Source organism: Onychostruthus taczanowskii, unplaced genomic scaffold (genome assembly GCF_017590055.1).
Source record: "Onychostruthus taczanowskii isolate IOZ18803 unplaced genomic scaffold, ASM1759005v1 scaffold142, whole genome shotgun sequence".
NCBI classification, from domain to species: Eukaryota; Metazoa; Chordata; class Aves; order Passeriformes; family Passeridae; genus Onychostruthus; species Onychostruthus taczanowskii.
In genome coordinates this window covers 457,418-482,549 of record NW_024498597.1, presented here as the reverse complement: position 1 = coordinate 482,549, position 25,132 = coordinate 457,418, and the positions used below count along the sequence as shown (strand labels likewise).

Sequence of the window (25,132 nt, the reverse complement as noted above, 5' to 3'; positions counted from 1 at the left end):
TGAGAACATCCAATATGGCTTTCACAGAACACTCTTTTGCTAAAACAGCTCAGAGTAAATTATAGCACAGTCTGGTCTTTGGGCACGAAGATGACTGGCATTTCCTACAAAACTCTTTTTGCGTCCTGTGGAAGTCAGGTGAAAGTTCAGTGTTGAAGGAACTTGACAGTTGTCTATATACAAAACCAAGGAATAAATAGCACAGCAGCTGTATCCAGCTCTGTAACTTAGAGATCCCAGAGAAAGCAGAAGTTTTTTAGTGATTTGCTCTTTCACTGACAACATCCTGCAGACGTTTGAGTAGAACATCATCATTTTCCTGGCAGAGTCGCTTTGAGGGGGATTCGGTGTCACTGTCAATTGTTATTGCTCGCTTCTTACTCCTGTGTTCACCTTGTTTTATCATATTGTTGATGTCCTTCAAACTCTGCGATCAAGACAAAAATAACGAGTTACTGACTCCGTTTCAAACTTGCTCTGGGAAATTTCACTGATTTCACTAATTTCTTTATCACTCTTATGCTAATAATAAAACTGGTATTACAAGCTGAGTTACACTCAGAATTCATGCTGCTGCAAATGAGGCTTGAGAACATCCAATATGGCTTTCACAGAACACTCTTTTGCTAAAACAGCTCAGAGTAAATTATAGCACAGTCTGGTCTTTGGGCACGAAGATGACTGGCATTTCCTACAAAACTCTTTTTGCGTCCTGTGGAAGTCAGGTGAAAGTTCAGTGTTGAAGGAACTTGACAGTTGTCTATATACAAAACCAAGGAATAAATAGCACAGCAGCTGTATCCAGCTCTGTAACTTAGAGATCCCAGAGAAAGCAGAAGTTTTTTAGTGATTTGCTCTTTCACTGACAACATCCTGCAGACGTTTGAGTAGAACATCATCATTTTCCTGGCAGAGTCGCTTTGAGGGGGATTCGGTGTCACTGTCAATTGTTATTGCTCGCTTCTTACTCCTGTGTTCACCTTGTTTTATCATATTGTTGATGTCCTTCAAACTCTGCGATCAAGACAAAAATAACAAGTTACTCTGACTCCGTTTCAAACTTGCTCTATGTCTGAAATACCAGAGAAAAACAGGTCATCCTGCAGCTCCGAGTGACGGAGTCCACACAGAGAATTCTACCTTTCAGCGCAAAGTAAGAGACTATTCGTTATAACACATCAGAACTGCACTAGACCACATCGCATTTCGAAGAGTTAACCCTTTCTCAAGCACCTTCAGCCTTGTTTTGTCTCTACCTTGGAAGGGCTGCCGTTGAACTTGTAGAGCAGAGCGGTTCGAGGCGTGAGGCAGGCGCCGTTCTTGTGCGGCGACACGTACACCGAGTGCTGCTGCGAGATGCGCCGCGGAGACGCCGGCTGCTGCCGGATGCTGGGGAACGGCGACAGCGCCGGCGCCTCCACCTGCAAGAGAGGACACATCTGCACAGCAGCTCAACCAGAGATCCTGAGAGCGGGAACAAGAGATTATTGCACTTCCATGTCTTCTTTAGAATGTTTCGTCTCGTGACAGTGAAACAACAGATCAAGTAACGACCAAGCAACAGAATTAATCCACCAGATGCCTTAACAGACAGTCCACAGGCATTTGAGCAAACAGGAATTGCATTGATGTAGAGAAGTTGGAAATGGGTTTGCAAACGCAGCAGCATCTACATTTGTCCTCCTGAAAGGTTGTTAAAAGCAAGTGCTCATACCATTACCTCCAGTTATCTGACCTGATCCACACCAGGTGACAAGACAAAGTTATTGACATACATTTAACTGCCTGGAAAAATGGCTCTGTGAGTATTAATTCCAAAATACTTTACTTACCACATGATCCTGGTTTGTGATGTCATACTTCAGTGCAAATGACTTTACTCTTCCTACGTAGACTGCGTTGTAAAATTTAATAAGATCTCCTCTCTCCTCTGTTTGTGACCCACTTGAATTCTCTGCTGCGGATCGTCCCAAGGAGCTGCCAGCTTTCACAGATGAGTCTAACAATAAGAGAGCTTCATATTTCAAAACTACAGCATTGGCAAACCAGGCACTTCAGGGCTGAACTTATGATGTCCAGCTGGCAAGAACTTGTCCATAAATTGACCAGTCAATGACAGGAATTCAAGAAATGTGCTTGAACCAGGAGAAGGATGTGCTGCAGGTGGTTATGAACATCAGGAGGAGCTACCATTTGCTGTCAGCAGGCTTGTGGGTTATGTCAAAAAGGCCAGTATCAACCTTTATTCCAAACTTGGAAATAGCTGTAGCAAGAAAATGTAGCACAACTGACCCCTTCTTCCATGTTTATTTTGGGGAGTGTGGGGAGTGGTACAAAACCATTACTTGGTCTTAAAACTAAGTTTTAAGCAGTCTGACAGCTCCCAACTTTGGCTTCTCTGAAAGTCTCTCGTGACCAGCTAGCAAAGAAAAACTTGGTGCTCAACTTAGGTCTGCACCAAGGAAGTTGGGACAGCATTTCTTCAGGCATGTTCTGTTAAGTGGGAAAAGCTGCAGTCACACAGCAAGTGCATTTCTGTTGATGCCTGCTCTCCCCTAATTCAGCTGAAGTGCTACTGAATACAACCTGCCATGTCTCCTGCATTCTGCTGTCTGCCAAGTAAAACAGAGCAGCACACAAAGTCTCTGGCAATCCATGCACTGAGACAAACATCCAAAGCTCCAGCTGACACCCACAAGTGACTCCTTTGTCCATCTGCCTTCCTTCTCTCACAGCACAAGCACAGCTCCTGTGAACTGCCGTCAAAAGACCTGGAGTTAACACTGTGTAAAGGAGACACGAGTCCATAAACTGAAGAAAGTCTGCTAGGAAAAGCCACTGAAGAACTTTGTAACCACTTATATTTGTCTGACAAAATACCAGAGCCCAGTGTCCCTTCAGATACTCCAAGTCATCCAATAACTGTGGAGGTGTCAGACATGATTTAGAGGAGATCAGTAGCTTCCATGACCCTGATGGAATCCTCAACAGGCCTTTAAAAATGGCTCTAATATTCATTAAGGCAAATGAATCCCACCCAGAGGGAATTTGCCACAAAGAACAAACTAAATTCCATGTGTGTCCTGGCTACAGATCAGCTCATGGTTCCTGTATGATCTGCTCTGCCCATGGGTTCATACATGGGCTTGTGATCTCTCACTTTCCTGACATGTCACTCAAAACAGGCATGGCACAGTTCCATGCTTTTCTCAAATACTACTCTTAGCCCTTTTCTTCTCTAAAGCAGAGCAAAGAAAGCATTACCTATTTAAAGGAAACCTGAATGTAAGAAAATGGTGGGTGGTTCTGGAGAGTTAGCATTTTTAAGCATTACCTATTTAAAGGAAACCTGAATGTAAGAAAATGGTGGTTCTGGATTTTTGTTTTCTGAAACAAGTTCTTCCCACTGCAGTCTTCAGAATAGACAATATTAAAAAAAAACCCACCATAATATTGCAGGTACTGTTTATCTTCATTCTTCTTTGTTATCAGTGATGCCATCCAGGGAGAACTACAATATCACTGACACTAATAAAATACTTCCACCCTGAGCAACTAAATTTAAGTAAATGAAATTAAACATTCTTTCCAACTAGGAAGTGTATTTTCCATACCTAATACAAAGGAGAACTACTTACAAGATGGTTTCTTTTTCAACAATATATTTATTTTTCTTTAATACACTTAAAACTGTGAAACTTGTTCCACTTCTTATTATGTGACAGTCCAGTTCTTTAAAAGCCCCAAGTATGTTACTGAAAAGAGCAGATTCCTTTGCTGTACTCACCTTCTGTCATTTCCATATCTGGGTTTGCATTTTTGTCCAATGGACCCTCATCAGAAGTACTTCTCAACAAGACACTCCTATAAACCTACAAGACACCAGGGAAAAACACTCTTGTCAAGGAAAGCAAGGAAGTCAGGAGACCAGATGAAATCCAACTGAACAGGAACAAGTATTACACTGCAGAGGATTTGACTTCTCTTATAAGCATAAAAACTTCAAAAGCCACTACTGAGCTTCACAGAAAGTAAAGCCAGTGCTATGGACTTACATGGCTGTTTGCCTGTGGCTGATTTCTGTAACTCTTCATGATGTCCTGAAAAGTTCTTTCCTCTTTGGTTACCTGGAAAAGAAAAGGCTGTTGAAGACCAAGTGCAAGCATGAAGGCCGGGCTGCTTAGGTCCAGTATGTAACTTTGTGAGGAGCATTACTATGAATACATAATAAAAAAAATTATCTCTAGTGATGAGAGCATGAAACAACCAAGATTTTTCTTGTTCAGGAATTCCTTGTTTCTTAGCCACTAAAGTTTTTGTTGCTCATGATGCTTAGGCATTACTCCTTTCCAGACTTTTCTTCCAGTGACACTTAAAATTAAAGAAAGGAAATATTAAGTCAAAAATGTGTTTTGTGAATTTGGAAACTGGATCCCTAACTTTTCTAAACAGAAAGTGGGGAAATCCTGAACAAGACATTAGGCAGGTACACACATGCAATTTCACTTTGCTTTTTTATTTCAAAATAGCTCATTTCTTAAAGCGCTTTGTTTTTCAGCCATACATGTGTAATTTTAAGAGCAGACAAAGCAACAGTTTTTGTAGTAGGAGCCAAGAGACAATGCATCAAGGTCTCTGGCTAAGCTGCCAGGTCTCACACTGCACTGGAGACAGCATTCAAAAGCCTGTATTATAAAAAACCCCAAAACAATGGACAAATTACAAATGGATAAAATACAGAGCACTGACTATTAAATGGCTTTTGCTATCAGTGTTGACATCAGGTGAGCCTAACCCATGCTGCAGTTAAGAGCACAGGTAGTCACAATTTACACATCAGTTTCCCTCCACACAGTGCTCCTCTTCATTTGCCCTCAAGAAAAGATAATCTAGCCTCCTGAATTTTGTGTCTGAATTAGGCTTGATGGACACTGTAACCATCAGCTCAAGTTTTAGTCAAACCAATAGTCCAGTTTCAAAATCCAATTTAACACCACCTTAAATTAAAGCCGGCAAATGAAATAAGAAATGAAGTACAATAGGAACCACCTCAATTCCTCAGCCTGAATCGTCAAAAGCCAAAAGGATTTTTTGGGAATAGAAACCACCTTACATAAATTTGTTCCTGCAAATTTATGCACCTGCCTAATTCTGTAATTGTAATGGAATTTTTAGTTCAGATGGACAGATTGTCAAGATGACAAATGGGGCAGAAAACAAATACAGGGCAATAAGACCACACAGTGCTTTGTCTGTGTCAAGCAGTGCTACTGTGAACGCACTCGAGAAGAGAAGAAAAACTCTGTCAAAAATTTCCATCAACAAGCCAGCGAGCTAAGATATGCAAAACAAGGAAAAAAGCATACTGAGACTTCATCCACTTCTTGAAAGGACCTTCCCCCTCCCTCCAGTAGTATGACACGTATGAATCAGTCAGACTGTAAATGCTGAACACACCTGATATTTTGAACACAAAATCGAACATAAAATTCCATGAATTTCTTAAAACTACATGTTACCTTTGCCATGATGTAAAAAGCACAGAGAAGGAGCTGGTCCAAATGCCTGTCTTTCATAAGATCAGCACAATGAACCAATGTGAATTCAAAACATGTCCATATCTTCCTGCGCAAGTCATTGGAAACATCCAGTTTTAAGCACAGGTCACGCAAGCGCACGCTTGCCAGATGATACACCTGGAAGGAAAAGACACACAGTAAAGAGTGAAGCCAAACAAGCTTGTCCTGGCCTGCAGAAATAAAAGACATCAAAGCAGAGACATTCTGTAAGGGCCACAAAGATGATTGGAGGGGAGGAACACCTCTCCCATGAGAGATCCGGGAGGGTGGGAGCTGTTCAGCCCGGAGAAGAAAAGGCTCAGAGAGGCCTTAGAGCCTCTTCCGCTGCCTAAGGGGGCTCCAGGAGAGCTGGAGAGGGACTTGGAACAAGGCTTGGAGTGCCAATGGCTTCCCACTGCCAGAGGCAGAGTTAGATGGGATACTGGAAGGCAACTCTCCCTGTGAGGGTGGTGCAGCCCCGGCACAGGGTGCCCAGAGAAGCTGCTGTTGCTCCATTCCTGGAGGGTTCAAGGCCAGACTGGATGGGGTGTGGTCTAGCTGAAAGTGCCCCTGCCCATGGCAGGGGGTGGAATCATTTTAGGTCCTTTCCAACCAAAATCATGCTGGAATTTTGGGATTCAAAAACTAAGCTATCCACTCTTGAACTGTTGAATCTCTAACACTTGCAGAAAATGCACCTAAAAACATTATGTCTATAGCTTCTATAGCATATCCCTCACTAACTAATTAGGCACTTTCTTTATGCTGGAAAGCAGGAAGGGGTAGTGTCATTTTCACTTGCTCAACTGAACAGGAGCAAGAAAGGAAAGGAGGGGAAAATTATCATTGTGAGTACAATGATCACTGTAAATGGAAGGTCAGAATTTGAAAATAAATATAAGTCAAGGTTTTAGTTCTTCATAACTAAGAGGAATTATGCTGCCTATGACATGATTAGTCAAAGACACAGCTACACCTGAAGTTCTCCCCAGCTGAGAGTAAAACTTCCAAAATGCAACATTCCCAACTGGCAGGTGGCTGATCAATTCTTAATCCTTCCTCAGAGAAACCGCCTGTCACTGGCAAAATTAAAGAACCCATAGTTCAGACAAAGGATGTGACTTACAAGTGTTTCCAGAAATTATTTTTTGTATTAAGATGTATCTTAAAGACTGCTCATGGTAGAACTTCTGAAGTTCTATTGTATCTATACAGATACCCTCAGAGGGGAAAACCTCTGAAAATAACTTACCTAGTAAGAAAATAACAGCAAAAAAATCTACTAATATTTTTGAGAGAGACTAATTTAGGCATATATTCTTTGTAGTCACCTAGACCAAGTTACCCTGCTTCCTCCAAAGACCCTTCACAAAATTCACACTGAAAATTAAAGCAATTATAAGTAAGTCATCTGAAGTTTCTCTGAAGGACACCCAGTTCTTAACTTAATCTTTAAATCCTGCATGATTTCAAACTCATTCTTTCTAGAAACCTTAAGCTACTGTGTTATTCATCACTGCTTTCTGAGTCCCTAGCCCAGCCAGATCAGCACTGCTGGGCAGACTTAAAAGTGGCAAAGGAGCATCTCCAGATGCTGGATCCACAGCAGTGCAGCTTTGAATGAGCGAGACACAGGAAAATCCTCTCATGTCAGATCTGTCTAACACTTGCAAATGTGGGGGCAATCAAAACAGCCACGAGAAGTAAAATCTGAAGTAAAGTATGCCTTTGATATTTATTTATAGAAGCTCCTAATGAAAAAGAAAAAAAAAAATCTCATGGCTGGAAAGGAGAAAACTGGACTCTCTGCAACACTCAACATCTTCTTCAAGGCACGTAAGAACTGCACGTGCCAAGCTCAAGGCACAGGAAGACCGGGGGCGCCCAGGGATCAAGGCACGTAAGAACTGCACGTGCCAAGCTCAAGGCACAGGAAGACCGAAGGCGCCGGCAGCTCCAGCACGGCCACGAGCAGCACAAGAGCAGCCCTGCTGAGCGGGCCCTCACCTTCCTGTAGAACAGCGCCAAGGAGCCCGTTCGCTTCGGTCTGCTGGCCGCTGGCAGCTGCGCTTCTTGGGCTTGCTTCCCAGGAGGGTGACAGGGAGCCTGAGCCTCCACCTTACATGGCTGGCCTAAATTAATCGAAATGGGGATCAAGGTGATTCCACCCACGTCATTTGCAATACCTGGAGAGGATACACACAGCCAGAAATAAACTGGTTGCTCTCTTCGTGCTGCAGAGTCAAACGGCAAATCAAACTCATTTATGAACATTTGGTACTGAAGACATCTCATCCTCTGTACTACAGTCTGAAAACACTCTGTCCCTCAGAGTCTTCAGAAATAAAAATGACATTTCAGAATGTAAAAATCACATTTCTGGTAAAGTTTAAAAGGAGAATGTGAATGATCTTTTCTAAAGGTAGTCTTAAACTACAAAGTTTACAAGCAATCACAATTTCTGAACTTGGTCTTCCATTCTATTCGGGGAAGGTGGGCATTCTTTTTTTTTTTTTTAAATTCTTATTCTGCAAAACTGGCAGCATATCCTATACAGTCATCCTTAGTTTCCTCAGTGATCAAATTATTTTGCTGAAAATGTCCTTAAACATGAGTAGTGTAGAATTTTTATTTTAATTTTTAACTATAGACCCAATTTTTAAATTAAGAAACGGCTATAAACTCATTGCTCATGTGTCATTTCCAGAAATATCCAATTATCACCCAACTTCCACAAAACAGAAGTCTCACAGTATTTTGCTAATGTTAGCACATAACTCTTATCGACAAGTTCCAGAGCCTTTTGAGATTTTAACAGACCAGATGAAGACAAACTGCAGTAAATCATTAACGGAGCTGAAAACCGAAATACTGCTTAGTGTATGAGGTGTAGCTGGAAGGAGCACAAACGTGATCTTTTCAAGAGGAGAAATCCTCAGTGTGCTTGCCAGGGATCAGATGTCTCTAGGGATGTGCTGTTAATATAAACTTAACCTTTTTTGTGGCTGTTGGAGCTTAGGATTGCTCCTTTTGTTTTCTCTAAGGGAATTTTCTCCCATACATTTCTAAGAAACAAAAACTAAAGAGACAAAAGAAGTTGCCACGGCTCAGGGTAAGGATGGGGAAGGGTTCGGCTGGCTACTGTCTTTACCTGGGGGTTTTCTCTTTGGAAGGCAAAAGACACCTCGAAATTTTCGCCGGGTAGCGAGAGGCTGGGCTCGGCTCCTGCCCTCTCGCTGCTGGGTTCGGAGGAGCTGCTGCTCAGGGCGGGAGTTCGCTGCGCCCAGCCCTGCCCTGCTTGTGCCGCAAGTGAGCGTCTGCTCATGAGAGCAGCCACCGAACCGGGACCTCACTGCCGCCCTGCCCCATCGGAAAGGACCCCCGCCACCCGTTCGGGTGCCTCAGGGGAACAGACCGGGACCCCGACCCCCAGCCGCTCCTGGAGGGCACATCTCCCCGGCTGTGCGAGGCTGCTGCTGCAGAGGAGACCCCGCCCGCCCCCGCCGTTCCTCTGCTGCCGCTCTGAGTTTGCGCCATGCTGCAGCCCCGTACCCCTGCCTGCCGGGACGCCCCGCAGGGGCTGCAGCTCAGCAGGTTCTGCTACATCTCATTTATTACTCCGGGATGAGCTCGCCTCTGCCGTTCCAGCTGCTTCCAAGGTTCTGCTGCAGTCCGTGTCGCCGTGCGGAGGTGCAGCGGCTCCGGCTGTCCCTGAGGGCTCCACAGGAAGCCCCTTCTCCCTCCCTCCCGCCGGCCGCCCGCCAGTGCCGTGTGCAGAGGGGGCCGAGCTCGCGCCACAGCGCCCCCTGCAGCCGCGGGGGAATCATCGCCCGCCCCGCCCGGCGGGAGCCAGCAGCGCCCCTGCTGGCTGCGCCCGGAACTGCAGGGCAGGGGAAGGCGCCTGCAGCGGGAGAAGGCGGCCCTGGGGCTCTGCGGCTGCTCCTCGCTGTGCCGGGGCTGCCGTTTGTCTGCCGTGTTATACACACACACGCTGGCAAGGAACCGCTGTTCCTGCTCTCATACCTTTGGCTGAAAGCCCTGCAATTTCAAAGTTGTAATAATTCAGAGGGAAGGGGGTCATATTCTGCTTTCCAAGGGAGGTTCCTGCCTTTCTTGGCAGACACCTGTCCTTCAAACCAGGACAGCTGTTGATGACAAAGTAACTGTTTTTTCAGAAAGAAAAAGCAATACACTTTCAAGATGCATGGTTGGTCTAAGCATAACATAAGACTAAAGAAAACATCCTAGTAAAGGAGAAAAACAGCAGGAATTCCTACCATGCAGTGGGATAGTGACCTTCTGTCCTGCTTTTCCTGGTACTGTAGTGGTTGTCATAGTCAGCATTGTCTGGGCAGGAGATGATGACACGTTTTCAGCACCAGTGCTTGATGCTGGAGCAATTGTCAGCTTGGTTCCTTTTGTTAAGATTTTTTCCATCTGCATTTCTTTGGGGCTGTCATCTCCAAAGAGCCTTCTCTTAGCGCTTCCAGCTGTAGGAGAACTGTAGCGCTCATGCACGGAGATTGGAGACAATGGCTGCATGTCTGGCATGTCAAGGAAGAAAAAAGAAACCCAACAAAACCTTAACAGCAGCAGCTTAATGGAAACACTTTTGCAGAGAAGGTGAAAGGATACCTTCGAATAACACCAGCAGAGATCACTTACAGCTCAGGCCTGCTCTCAGAGTTCACTGTTCTGAGGTGACAAGAACAAGATCTGCAGTCTGACTTTTTTAGTTTTGCAGTCACCCCAGACAGCGCAGTTCTGCCATGAGGTGTCACATGGAAGCTGAGCAGCCACTCTGATCCACAGAGACTGAGGAACACACGGCATCACAGGTACTTACTGCAGTCAGTCTAGCAGTCAGGAATATTTGGAAGTGCTACTCCTGTGAACACACTCCTCTACAGGAACCCTGACCACACTCCTTGGACATGATCTCTTCCCTATGTTCTGGCTTTCAAACTCTCCCTAAACTGCCCCCAGTAAGCTGACTCCACCTTCACATAACGCCAGTTCCTCTCAGGCTTTTCTGTTGCTTTCAAACATTTGCTCCAGTAATAAGCCTGAAGTACACAGCACTAATGTACCAGCTTCTGTTCACAGGCTTTTTGCATTTCTGCTGCAGTCTGTGACAATAACAGTGACAAGAATTTCCTATTTCCCACCAATCAGAAATTGTCTGAATAACTGGCCAGGTAAGATTGATTGGAGACTGTAGGGATGAAGAAACACGGACCATGCTGTGCAAGCAAAGCCCAATTATTACACTAGTCACCAGCACTTATAGCTCTCTACATTCTGTACAAAATTTTACACTCAGATCCCTCTGCCTCTGCTCCTGCAGCAACACAATCTTTCCATGAATCAGGTCCCTGTTATATTCTTTTGCACCAGCAATGTCCTTGTTACATCTTCTCTCCTTAGAGCAGACAGAGTGACCAGACGTGATGTCTTCACTTTTGATTTTGCCTTGAGTTTACCTCTCCCATGGCTTCCCCTGCACCAGGGCCAGGAGGTTGGCAGTGCCACCCAGCTCAGCGTCTGCAGCTGTCTGACCTTCCACAGGAGACCTTACTTCTAACTCTGCCAAGATGGTTCTCTTGGTACCAAAGACAAATAGACATTTCCTATCCCCACCATCCTCCCAAGTGAATTTAGGAGAAGCCTCCAGCACCAGATTCTCACATACAAAGCTGTGTCTCACACAGCCTTCCTCATATGTAAGACACCCTCTCCAATCAGCGAACCCTAACACAGAAACTGCTTCTACATCTCCTTCCCTAAGGAGTATTTAAGAAAAACACCAAACAGCCTTGTTTGCTGCCAGACAAACACCGAAGGAGAGACAGCATTACACAACCCACCAGTTCATGGAGCATGTGCAAGAACACATGCACCATGCCTGGGATACAACAAAAGCAGCAATTCCTAACCAGAGAAGCATGCAAAGGAAACAGCAGTGCTGGTGCTGCTTCTGCACCCTCACTGTCAGGAGACAGCTGTGTGTGAGATGCAGGAATCTGCAAAGAGCAGCTTCAGAGGACAGAACACTGTAGGCAAAGCATCATCCTCCACCCCTGCACAGAAACAGTTCTGTAGGAAGCAGGAGTAAGTGTAGCTCTGTCATTATAACTAAAAAAAAAAAAAAAGTTACCTAAAATCCAGTCAAACTCACTGACCATAAACTAAGGGAAAGCAAAAAAAAAAAAAAAAAAAAACCTGGAAAAATGTGAACATCGATGGACAATATGTGATTGATGACAACCCATCTCAGAGTAAGGTCACCCTGGCATCAAGCCAGCAGCAAAATCTGCTCCAGTCCAGAATGGAAGCACTCTCTGAGCACTGTCTGCTGCCAGTTAGTCACAGCACTGGTTTGACTGAGTGCATCTAAACCTACTCTTCATCAAATAAACTTCACAATTCCAAACTCTGAATTCAGATTCAAGGATGCTTTTTCCAATTACAAAGAACTGTAATCCTCTTCCCCAAATCCACACATTCAAATAATATCAGAAACCTTAAACTTACCTCGTCTTAAACTCCCACCAAGATCTGTCCGAACCTCTTTCACTCGAGGATGAATTATGGGAGATAATGGCATCATGGGCAAGTGTCCAAACCCACTTCCTCCATTGCTGGCCTCAAAATTACTGGGAAATATTACCTGAGGAAAAAGAAATGTCAGTACAAGATAATAAATTAATTTCCCTTCTTTGTGACAATCTATTAATAGAAGGTCTTCTGCAATAATAATATCATTTGAACAGTTTTCTGAATAAAAAACAAGTGAGGAAAAAACCATGAATTTCCTAGTAGAAGGAATGAGATCACATACTTCTTCACAGGTTGGGACTTTGTTTTCTGAGGCCTCGAGGGCATTCCACAGCGCTGAGTTCCGTGTCCAGGCCAGACTCTCCAGAATCTGCTCCTCAATGCTGTTGAGGTGCTTCACCATGTCTCTGGAAAGTCCTTCCTCAGAGCGAATCAGCACTTCAATAACCTGATGGCAATGACACAGACACACAGAGTGATGTCACACTGCTCATGTTTAACACCATCTAACTGTTATTTTTTTCAGGCTCCTGTTCAAAACATTGACACAGAGTGCTCCAGCCTCTTCCTCACATCTTCATCTTCCCCAACCCTCTTCGTTTAAGCCCCTTTCCCAAAGCAGCCTGGGGGCTGGAAGAGGACAGCAGACATGCCACTAGTGCAGAACAACCCAGTCCAGGGGATTTTAGGGCCTCTCACCACTGCTAACCGTGCACAAGTGAAAGCCCTGGGCACAGGCAGCACTGACCTGCAGATGCAATCAGGTACAGCTGCTCAGAAGGGGATGTGGGGATGTGACAGCCCAGCAGCTCAGCTCTTGCAAACAAGCAGCCCATAACGTGAGCAGATGAAAACCACTGCTTTAAAGTTTCATTCAAGAAGCACTCAGAACCCTTAACAAGGACAAATGGGGGCTGAACAGAGCTGACTGCAGTATCTTACTCCAACACAAGATCCCCCCTGTGTTACCCCTATAAGAGGAGCTTTCAGCCTGTTTTGCTAAAGCTCCAAAGATGGAAATGCCACAAAAGTTCCCTGGAAAACCTATGGATATGTTTGGTTATTCCTGCTACAGAAGCTATACCCAGAGAACACAGTTACAAATGTTACAAGTCTTTCTTGTGTGAGACCTCTGCAATGGCAATTTTTGTCCAAATAAAAGTGCTGCAAGAATATATACTAAATAGCTGAGAAAATTCAAATAAACATGAATCTGTTCCATAAAGTTGGATGTGTACCAGTTTTGATGGAGGCTACCAACAGCCACAGCAATATTGACTGATTTGTTACAGCTCCAGAACTGCCCTACAGATGAGGAGTAAAGGAAAAAGGAAGGACAGATAATGAACCAGCTTTCTCAAAGGCCTCCATTTTTTGGTCGCTGTCATCTAAAGAGAACTACTTGATTTATTGAGAACTAACCCCAGTAAGCTGCTAGGCATCCAGCAAAAACTGGAAGCATATGGATAGGTGATAAAAGGATTGAAGTAGTTAAAACTCAAGTTACATTGGAAGTGGGGAAAATGTAGTTAAATGAAGACCAAAACCAGAGAAAACCCTGGAAAAGATAATCTATGTTCTGTTACATAAAGGAAGAGCCCCCAAACTTAGCAAAGCAAGCCTGTGATAAGTAGCAGCAGCCAAAGGCAACATTTCAGATCTGTATCTGCTATTTTAGAACTACACTGTAGTCAATAAATATAAATATCAACAAAATATATGCTTGAAGGCTTTAGTCTAGTAAAAGTTGATTGGCAGTATGATACAGGTCAGTACAATTTACAAAATGGGTTTTTTTCTTTATATTTCAGCTTCAGCTCTGGCATTACACCTTCCAAGTACTACATTTCAGGACAGGCAGCGTTCAGAATAGGCTAATGCACACTCAGTATCAGCCCTTGTCTTACCTGACTCCCCCAGGGAGGAAGAGCACCATCCTCTGTGCCTCTCCATCCAGCAACATGCCATTTTTAATACAGATCCTGTCCTAAGGCAGGGTTTATTTACCTTATAGAAATAGAATGGCCTGAGGTCCAGAACTTCAATGATCCAGGGGAAGGTGCGAGGGGAGCTGTAAGCGAAGAGCACAATCTCCAAGCAGCACGCCAGGAGGGAGCGGTGAAAGAGATCCTGTTCCAGGAGAGCCTGGAGAGAGCACACAAAACGGCACTGGCCTCACATTTGGGAAACTCAAGTTGGAATTTCGTGGCACTAACACTACACAGCTTATTGTTGGAAAAAAGCTGGCTTCTTCTCCCATCCACAACCTCCTTTTTACAGGGAAGTTGAGGAGACCAGAAGTACAGTAACAACACCAAAACTATCACATTTTGCATGCTATGGACAAATGAACTGGCCTCCTTGCTGTGCATCATAAAGCAAAGCAAATGCAGTGCTGTCTAACATGAAGTATTGGTACTGTTCATTGGGTAAAGAAAATAAAAAAGAGTTATCTGCCCATAAAGTGGTAATTCTAGAAGGCAACACAACTTCAAATGTTTAGTTTGATAGTTATACTGGTTTAAATAACAGAAGAAAATACATTTTGGCAGCTCCCATGTATTTTCCCTTTTTAATATTAACAACATACACAGAGTGCTTTACAGTGCTTTGTTCTGGAACTGCCTGAAGACAAACTCCAAGAAACAGCTACAAAAAGCGTTCTAGTTTTTCACTGGCTCTTTACTTACAGTCAGATCCTTCCCATGCAGTCTCCGTGTTTCTTGCACCATTATAGTCTCCAAGATTTTATAGTACAAGATCTCTGCCAGTTTTAATCTGTTTACAGCAAAATCTGAAATTAAAAATCAACAGAGATTAAGTCAAATACCACTGGCACAAACAGGGTTAAGACTAAACTGACCAGCACCTGTTGTCACCAAAACAATAGTTCATGTAAGTACACACATACTTTGCAAACAAATAGAAAAGTTCAGAAATCCACTAGTTCCAGGTACAGCATGAAATTCCATAAACATTTTAAAGGATTATTTATTGTAATATTTCTTGTGATATAATTTTGCAATAACAATTTTCCTATTTGCTTTCATTTTCCTTTAAATTATAAAGCTAACAAGAATGCAAGTTTACACTTGTTAAGAGTTGCTTTTCCATGATTTCTTGGTTATCCCAGTTTGAACTGCAGCCTTGGATTTACTCTGCCAGAAATTTTTATTCTTTACAGTGCTGCTTGACAGCAGCAGTTTTCTGCTTGGGTGTATCCTGGGATAAAACCATCTCCACTATATTAAATACAGGAAACAGTACAGGTATGCATTCTGTCTGCTCTGGTTTAGTATTTTTGAACACCCCATGCCTTTCAGTCCATACCTATGTGAGATCCTGGCTGCTCATCTGTTGACTGAGTGTAGCAGCAACAGAATGTCTCACCAATCTCCTTCACTCTGCTCATGATGCTTTCCAAGGGGCTGCGGGCACAAGACCTGAAGCCAAAGGCAAAGAAAGCCTTGTTTATATAAATTGATATCCAGTTTAAAAAAATAAATGTCAAGAAACAACAACCATAAAACCAAAATAAAAAGATAAGCCAATTACACCAAGCATTCCTCATGAGCAAGAACCTGTATTACACAGACAGAGGAAAACATAAAACATACACAAGTATTGTGTCCTCTCTTCCTAAAAGGGCCAGGGAGGATATGCAGATCTTGAACAAAGATCAGGAGAAAGCAAGAACCACAGCAGCAGTGAGGAGAAAGATGAACCTGCCAGGAGTGAGGATACAACAGCCAACCAACCAAAGGCACCCATGACACCACAGAGGCCAGGCTGCTTGAGGCAGCACTGAAAAGCTTGGAGGGAAGAGGCAGCAGCACCTTCCCATTTCCTGCCAAGACTGGGAGAACTGATGAACTCCACACTGTCACTGCCATAAAAAAGGGCCACAGTATCTCTGGCTGGAGATGCTCTTTCTGAATTGTCCAGCAACTCTGTTTTAGAGGACAGTGGCCATGGCTGGTGTCAAATTAAGACACTGAATTACTCAGAAAAGCTAGAACTAAAATCAGCTAAGGCTTCTCTTTGAACAAAGCCTTCTAATTAACTTCAAAGCTTTTCCATGGAATTTTAAGTTGAAAAAGAAAATACTGAAAAGCATAGAACATTACACAGTCCAAACTATAGTTTCTCCACATCTTCCAGGGACACAGTATGTGTACCCAAGTGCTTGCTGAACTCACATCCAGGATGAGCAAAGTACTCATCACAGCTCTTGCCAAAGGTTTATTCAATTCTTGTTCCCATTTTAATATTTACCTCTTTCTTGACAGTCTGGTTTATCATTTGGAACAAACACATGTTTTATTAGAGATTACAGACACGTTAATGTCTTAATTGTAGAGTATAAATAGTATCAGTCCTTATAAAAACAATCAAAGAAACATTCAAACCAAATGCATCCCACAGAGCACAGCTGTAAACTTTTAGGAACTAGGGCTAGCAAAACTTTCAAATATACGTAACTCCAAAGATGAGAACAGTAAGTAATATTTTTCACCTACTTATGATGGTTACTTTAAAAAGAACTTTGATTTACTCAGAACCAACCCCAGTAAGCTGCTAGGCATCCAGCAAAAACTGGAGGCATACAGATAGGTGATAAAAGAATTGAAATAGTCAAAAATCATTGCTAATACTAAATGTCCATTCTGATTTGTAAAAATACATCTGGAAACCTTACACTGTGACACAGCAGGACCTTCACTTGGAAAGATATTAGGCAAACACTAAGCATCTTTACAGGTATTTACTACTCAATTACTGCTTCTTACGAGCTGTGCTCAGGAAGGAAGGCAGTAATCTGAAGTGTGCTCAGGGAACAGCCACCTGAACATCCCCAGTGGGAAACATGGCTGCTGCTGTTCCAGGTCAGCACTGACAGACCAGGCTCACTGCCAGGCTCACCCTTGTGCCATGGGCTAACACCAACATCCCTTGCAGCAGTGTGGGCAGCCTGCAGGTGCTCTAAGTTTTATCTTCCCACCTGAGGGCGAAGACTGCAGCTTGTTCACCTGAACAAACCCTTCTCCAAAACCTCTGCCAATATGGTTACCACATCTTTTAATTGATTGTACTTGTTGAATTTGTAAACAAACATAAAAGGCATTTGGCTTTCAAGCAGACAGACAAATCACCATCAGCTGAAGCTCCATTAACACAATGGTGGTGACAAGTCAGATGGGGGGGTGTGTGTGCAGCCATCCTTCTCCAGATGAGATCATTGAGAAAACAGAAGATCCTTCAACAAGAAATAATACAGAAACACAGACCAAAATATTCTGCTCCCCCCCCCCCCCCCCCCTCAAAAAAAAAGCCAAAAGATGAGTTTCTGTGCCAAAGAAAGCAGCTGAAGTGGACATACTCACTCAAAAATAGCTGTAAGTTGTTCACTGGGTGCATTTTTCAACCCAGCCACCATGCTCTGCAAACGGCTCACGCTCTGTGTGGCTGAAGCCACAGGAGTGATGGCAGTTTCCTTTTCCCGCAGGTATCTCCTGCCAGTCAGTGGAGTTGAAGGTGCAAATGACCTTTTCTGTCAGACAGAGAAAAATAATAAATAGAAATCAGCCAACAAAACAGTTTCAATTACCTTCCAAATGAGCATCTCCTGCAAAATTCCTTCAAAGATTAAAATTACACCACTAGCAGAACCACGTGAAGGCTTCACCTGTGAGCTCAGAAGTGATTAAAAATGAGCCAAAGTTTTCTCAGGACTCCATAAATAGAAAATATAACAAATCTTCAAGCAGACAAAAATTAACTCAAAGGGACTTTACAACTAAAACACAGTAAAACAAGACCTGAAATCTTTAAACCTGTAAATTTTTAGGCTCATTTGAACATTGAAAATACAGGGCAAGGAAGAGGAAGCACATGCTTCCATTCTCAGTCCCTGACTGCACTAGCTGGCTGACACAAAGAATGGGTGGCAGAGCTGTCCAGAAGAGGTTCACAGGACAACATTCCTTGGGAAATGGGCCTCCCTTCAGCCAACATCCAAAGGATGAAGTGGCACTGAGCAGATGGAGCAGTGTGGACAGCACTTACCTATTTCTATCCTGCTCTCTGAAAGTGATACAATAAAGTTTTTGGATTTAATTATCTGAACTGACAACATTCTGAAGATAGAAGGCAAATAGTGAGAAAAGGTGAAGCCTGCAGTCATTATGCACAAACAGTAATGTTATACTACAGAAACTGAAGCTCAGAATTAATAAAACCCTTTCTAACTCCCATCTTTAATGTTCCTGACCATAGAATACACTTATATTTGGGAGAAAAAGCTATGACATATGATTCATTTATACTTGCACCAGCATCTCAGAATAAGAATTCTTATTTTTTAACTGACATGTAAATCAAACAGCATATGGTTCTTTCACACAACCAATACTATTTTTCCCTCTTATCCAAGATTAAAAAGTCATCAAGCAACTGTTTTCCTGCATGTCAACTTCATTGAATACATTTTACATTTTTAAATACAGTAAAACATTAACTCTGTTTATAGGCTACTTTTTGTAATGAAGAGAGACTTTGTTGAGGCTTATGTGTGAATCTTACTTTTCACAGAAGAGTAGGAAAGCTGACTTTTCCTTGCCTAAGAAATGAAACAGTGGGAAAACTAATTCAGTGTCAAGGTTTTCTGGTGATTATGGGGTCTAAATGAAGCTTGATCAAAACTAAGACCTACATATCTGGGTATTAATCACTTATTTTCCTTGGGCAAAACTGAACTATACACATGAAAGTGCACCCATTCTGTTTAAGGAATAGTTATTTTAAAAATCCCACAGGAAAAAAGATACCATCTTTTCTCCTTATAGCACGACAGCATTGAAGGCTGTGTTCACCATCTTCCCCTCAGGAAGAAGAAATTTCAAGTCACCTCAATGATGCAAAGAGTGTACAAGGGTGAGAAAACTTGAAGGAGATCTCCAAGGGAGCTTGCCATGTTAAATGAATCACCTTTTCAAAATGCTGCTGCAGATGACACTCCATGTGAGCTCTTGCTGTCGTTTTTTCTCCTGGCACATCTGCAGAGAATTTTCGAGTGCCAATTTCTTCTTCAGCATCAGCTCCCAGGAAAATTCTCTCATCAAAGTCACCCACAGTCAGAACATACTCTTCATACTCTTTATTCAGTGCTTTGCTGAAAGAGAAGCCCAGGTTTTATACAGAGGTTTAACTGCTGAAGAAACAAAGAAGGTGCCCCAGGAGCTCAGGTACAGCCCAAACCAACAGGGTCAGAGTTTCATGCTCTGGACAGCAGTGCTGCTCACACCTCCCTGAGCAACCTGCCTCTGGTCATCACTGCCTGCCTGTGGACCCAAAACCTCTCCAGCATCACTGCAGGAATCACTCTTCCACCAGCACTTGGATCTCAGTAAGAAGAGGGAAAAACCAACTTTGCTTTCATGCCAGTTGTGAATAAAGCAATCTGGAGTGCTCAGCTGGTCAGAGGTTAATGTATGCACCAGGGAGAACTGCACCCAGCTTGCTCCACTGCATTTCTGGGTTTGCCACTCTGTGGCCCGAAATTTTCCTAATGGTGCAGAGGAGGGGAAGTGTGAGGAGTTACCTGCCTGGGTTTTATTGCTAAAATCACCACTGACATGTGATACCAAACAAATCCTTCATTTTCTTTATTCCAGCAAACCTAATTAGAAAAAAAGGCATGCTTAATCCCACCGAGGTTGCAAGGCTTTAAAGATATACTTGGAAGCAAAATGGAACTTCTGGATGAAAATCAGAAGTGGTTTGCACCAATAATCCTGCCTGCAGCTGGGCCAGGAATGCAGTTCCAGCATGTATAATAATGGAATATAACAATGTATTCATGACACAAGCAGCTCTGTGATCCCACAGGAAACCTGACTGTATCACAGGTCTGCCCCACGTCTTTTAGGAAAACATAAAGGTCTGTGGAAATCTGGACAAAAAAAACCAAAAAACAACCCAGAGATGCTGACAAGAGTCTTTGAGATGTCAGACTACTTGCAAAAGAACAGGGACTACTGTATCACTGCATGTGACAGTGTTATTGAGGGCCAGGAAGTAACAGGAACACTATTAATCTTAAAGTAGAAATACTAGGAGAAATTCAATGTCCAACGATCAATGAGTTTATATCTAAATTGAGGTGTTATCTACATTGTTAAAACAATTGAGTCTTTGATCAAAATTCCCAAAGCAAACCAACAAGTTAAAAGCTCACAAATAAAAGACAGAAACAAATTAATAGGCATTTTTGCAAAAGGCAAAAAAAATTGACAAAGATTTTTTATAGTTTGCATTCACTGTGGAGTGAATTCACAGTTTCTGAAACAACTACATTTGCCTGCCACAGAAACTGTTCACCTCTTTTTTGTGGTTTTGCAATTGTTGGTTCCTTTTCTTTCGAGTCCATCTGCAGTATCCACAGATTTATACACTCAGAGAAATAAATTTAGGGATTTCCCTACTTGGGAATAATAGGTGTATAGAAACACATCTGTAACCTTCAGAGCCAAGGTTTTAGCTTGCATTACATTATTCAAAGATTACAGTTGCCAGAAAATCAGAGCAAGCACCAAAAAACCTGATATCAAGAAAAAAACTGCAGTTTGAACCTCTGACATTGGCCACACCTCTGATCCAGAAAGTGTTTCAGCCAGAGAGCAGCTTTGGTGGTCAAATAATCAAAACCCATTAGATATGGAAAGACAAAGGAACAGGAAAACTGAGATTCAGTACACAAAGGCCTGTGCTTTAGACATGAACCAAGCCCTCTGATTGAGAACAAAAGCAGTAACTTACCTATTTTCTGTAAAGTTGCAAAGATCCAACAGACAATCTCCTTTTAAGATCTAAGAACAAAAAGCAGAAGTATCTTAGATAATAAAATCAAAACTGTCTCAAGTGTGACAGCACGATGGTCTTAGTCAAAAAGAAAATGAGATTTAGGTGCAGAACTGGACCCTTTTTTTTTTTTTTTTTTGGCCTAGACCAAAGGGCTACAGTGCCCTTACCAAGACAGAGCACAAAGCCCAAGGGATCCAAGCTCCAGACAAATTCACTGCTCAGAGCCAGCCCTGCAATGCCACATCTGCTCACTGCTGGCTTAGGGACTGGCTCGATGAAAAACTACAAAGAAGCTTCCACAGAGCTTGGAAAACATTTCCAGGATCAGAACTAAACAGGACAATTTGTACATCTGCAACCTCAACCTCTCCTTCCAAAGCATTCTGTTCAGCTTCAAGAAAAGCAGCAGGACCCACACTCCACTGACAGACATCCCATACAATTATTTCACAAGGAGATCACTTTTTTTGCCTGCAGAAAACATCATCCTTCATGATTCAGTTTCACACTGTCAAGAAAGGAAAGATTCTTCACTGACATAAAAAGCTGAAATAGAGACCTTACAGCACACAGCATTGAAAGTGTGAGGGAATTCTGCTCCTGCTAAAATACAAAGAAAACCTGAGCCAGCCTGAGTTCCTTTGCTCATTAACGAGTTCCTTTGCTCTCCCTTGTGGAACCTGCAGGATTTAAATGATCTAGAGACCACCACAGAGCACCACCAAGTGCTCATAAAGCTCACAAGACGTACCTTTCTATCAAACAGCTTTGCAATGTATGGTTTGAAGTAGTGCTCCTTTATGCCTTTTGCTTCCACAAGGAGCCCGTCGTGCAGCTCACAGAGCATGGCAATGATGCAGGGAGGATCCTCGGCGGCTTCCATCTCCAGAGTGTGGAACTCCACTGGTAAGCCTGGGAACCAGGAGGGGAGAAGACAACCAACCTTCAACTTCATTTCAAATGAGCCAAGAGAACAAAGCACAGTTGATTGCAAATAATCTATCCCCACCATACCTTTAAATGATGGATTTAGCAAATCTCTTCTGTTTGGACACAGAAGGGCATTGGCAAAAATCAGGTCCAAGCAGCACAGAAGTAAATGATAGGAATTTACTAAATCATCTCCAATCATACGGAAATTACCTTTAAGAGACAGCACATCACGTCAAGCAACACAACAGAAGTTCACAGCTGGGAATGTATACAAACCATGCAGGCAAAGCAAGCAGCCTACCCTTAGTGTACACAAAGAGAGTCCAGCAGAAGTTGAAGAGATCTTTGACACTGCATGGCACACGCCTGTCAACAAGAAAAATAGGGGGAGAAGTTACTCTTCAGTTCCAGGAAGCCAAATCTTGTTCTACAGTTCAAATTTCATTCCATTTCCCTGCTCAAAACAACAGCTGGAGCTGCTGTCTTAATTCCATACTAAGGCACAGTCTAAGCCACGTGTGCTGAGTTCAGCTCTCACTGCCTGACAGAAGATGCCTGACCTGGCTCCAGTGTCCTGCACACATCCACAACTTCCCAAACCTCTTCCCAAGCCAAAGGCTGCCTCTGGCCTCTGACCCTGCTACAATATTCTGCTGGTGTCACACCTCACACAGAACCACCCTACAGCCACAGGTGGGGAGGTGACAAAGGCTATATATATTCCAGTGATGGCTTTTCCAAAATATTTTACTAAAGCATCAGCCATTCCTTTAGAACAGGCAATTATAGCTTGTACTACAGCTCAGCTGCTGACTCCTGTTTGGAGCAGAACTATCCAAGGCCATGGAGCTGGAAGACCAAGGAAGACATGACTCAACCCACAGAGCACCCAAAGCTGCAGTGACACCAACCAACACTGCTCTGAGAAAGGAACACCAACAGGGCACCCGACAGAGCGCCTCCCCCTGCACTCCACTGTGGATGTGCAGCTACACTGGAGCACTGCACCAGAACAACTATCCCCCCTCAAATCCAGAGAACCCACATGAACTGACAAAAACAGCTTGCAGACCCACAGCCTGGCTCCCTCATCCCCAAGGTTACAATCTCACTACAAAGCTGTCTCAGCCACATATTCTTGCAGGGAGTATGGACGAACTCCTTTCAATAAGGCAGACATTCCATGTGTGTCTTGAAGATGACACCACACGTTCCCAAATTTGTCATAAAAATAAGCACATCAGCTGTAACTTCGTCCCATTTGGTGTTTCCACTCATCTGGCAACCATGGCAGACAGCCAGCAGCGTCACAGGGATGTGACAGCCCCCGAGCAGAGGGATCTCAGCGTGACACCAACCCCCTGCCAGCACTGCGCCGAGACAAAACACTCCTGTGCTCCTGCAGCTACTTCTGCTGAACATCTGAAGTGTTGATCTCACTGCACCTTGGAGCTGACTCACACTCGTGGTACCTCTCCCCACCCCACCCTGCCGTTCTCAGTGTGGGAGCTCCTGTGCTGCAGCAGCTGTGTTGAAGCCCAGCTGAGCTGACCGCTGCCTGCACTTAAGAGTCAAACACACCCCAGCACCCTGGAAACTGATTTTCATAAACTTATACTGGGTATAACTCTTTCCACGGAAAAGTCACATCAAATCTAAAAAATACCTCTGCTTCCTGCTTCGATGGGGTTTGGAGCTTTCTTCATAAGGGTTTTGAAATATATCAAAAAATATTGGTTCAAACTTTTTGAAAATCACGGTTGACACTTCAAAATTTCTCTCCAGCCTCTCAACTCGCTCTCGGAATTCCTGGGGAAGGTTTGACATGTCCATCCACTTCTTCATTTTGCTAAAAAACTGAATTAAACTTAAAAGAAAAAAAAGAAAAGTCTGTTTTGAGCTTTAACTAACTTCCTTTCTAAAATATCTAAAAGCCAAAATGCAACGTATTTGCTCCTTTAAAGGTGGACATTATTACTATGTGGGTTTACAATTTATTTTGATAAGATTCCCAAACTGTATGTTACCAGCTTTTTGTCTTTTAGCACTCTGGGGTTTCTCCTTGACCCTCTTTAAGGCACAGGAACATTAACCTGATGTGAAGGCTGCCAGCACAGCTGTGCAGAGCAGGGCAGTGGTGGACAGCAAAGTGCAGGCACAGCTCTGTGTGTGCTGAGGGGGAGGTAAGACAGGCAACAAAACAAAGAGTCGATGCCTGTCAAAGTTACCTGCACAAACACCTGTCAGATGGGGATGTAAATAACTGACAACACCTCCAGCAGCTCAGCGGGGAGCGGCGTCTTTAAATGGAACGAGCAAGAGCAACATGCCGGGCTCCGCGTCCGCAGGTCAGAACCACAGCGACAGGGCACCTGCTGCCGGGGCCGTGCAGAAGGTGAGCTCTGTGATCACCAGTGCTGTGCTCCCAGAAAAACCAGCGGCTGCCAGCACTCCGTCGGGATTTGGCCTGAATCCTGAGTCAGACACTCGTTGTACCGGGATGGCACGCGCCGAGATGTTTGTGGTAAAATTAACTACGGAAAGAAACAACTGGCGCGTGCAGAGCAGCTGCCGGTCCGACACTGGCGGTTTCCTAAAGGCTTGAAGTTGGAAATTATGTATTTGCATCTAATTTCCATCTGTAATAGCAGCGGATTGACTGCTCTAACCCCGCCGTGGCTGGCAGCGCTGGGAGGGAAGGAGCGGCCTGGCCCAGCGGCTCGGGCAGGGCAGGTCTCGGCACTCGGCCCCCGCAGGGCCCGGCCCGGCGGGCGGGGCGCTCACCTGAGGCGTGCGGAGCGCAGGATGCGGGTCAGGGAGACGCCGTTCCCCTCCATCGGGCTGCTCCCCACGGTGGGCACGCGGCTCCGGCGGCAGGCGACGTAGAGCGCGCAGGCCAACCAGTGCAGCGCTTCGCCCTGCGGGCACGGGCGCCGCGGTCACCGGGGCAGCGCCGCGCCCCACGGGCTCGGCCGGGGCGGGACGGCGCCCGCCCCCGCCCGCCCGGCCCCACCCGGCCCCGCTCACCTCCAGGCTGTAGGTGCCCCGCAGCGCCGTGAAGTCGCGCAGCGCCTCGGCCGCGCTCGCCACGTCCAGGTTGAGCTCCCGGCAGAGCCGCTCCACGGCGGCGCCAGGATCGGCGGCCCCCGGGCGGGCCATGGCGGCGGAGCGCGCGCCAAAACCGCCGGAAGGGCGGGGCCGCTTCCATGTCAGACTACTTG

At 44.3% G+C, this 25,132-nt stretch overlaps 1 protein-coding gene across 6 annotated transcripts; it reads right to left on the bottom strand.

The window, feature by feature from the left end:
- Positions 1–488: 488 nt before the first annotated feature.
- Positions 489–25,086, bottom strand: RBL1 (RB transcriptional corepressor like 1). Of its 6 annotated transcripts, none has more exons than XM_041398221.1 (22): positions 24,939–25,086; positions 24,696–24,829; positions 23,578–23,778; positions 22,213–22,277; positions 21,993–22,121; positions 21,730–21,890; positions 20,934–20,983; positions 19,104–19,287; positions 17,501–17,667; positions 15,447–15,559; positions 14,807–14,910; positions 14,124–14,261; positions 12,400–12,564; positions 12,093–12,228; positions 9,836–10,102; positions 7,566–7,744; positions 5,520–5,696; positions 4,056–4,127; positions 3,788–3,872; positions 1,833–1,999; positions 1,257–1,421; positions 489–1,014 (listed from the first exon to the last, which is right to left on the bottom strand). In XM_041398221.1, the coding sequence occupies exons 1-22, from the start codon at positions 25,068–25,070 to the stop codon at positions 844–846; spliced, it is 3,162 nt and encodes a 1,053-aa protein (XP_041254155.1). In that variant the 5' UTR covers positions 25,071–25,086; the 3' UTR covers positions 489–843. The 6 variants fall into 6 exon arrangements, with proteins under 6 accessions (XP_041254155.1, XP_041254156.1, XP_041254159.1 ...); XM_041398222.1 differs by having other exon boundaries at positions 7,566–7,690; XM_041398225.1 differs by lacking the exon at positions 24,939–25,086 and adding an exon at positions 24,140–24,511 and having other exon boundaries at positions 24,696–24,831.
- Positions 25,087–25,132: the final 46 nt, after the last annotated feature.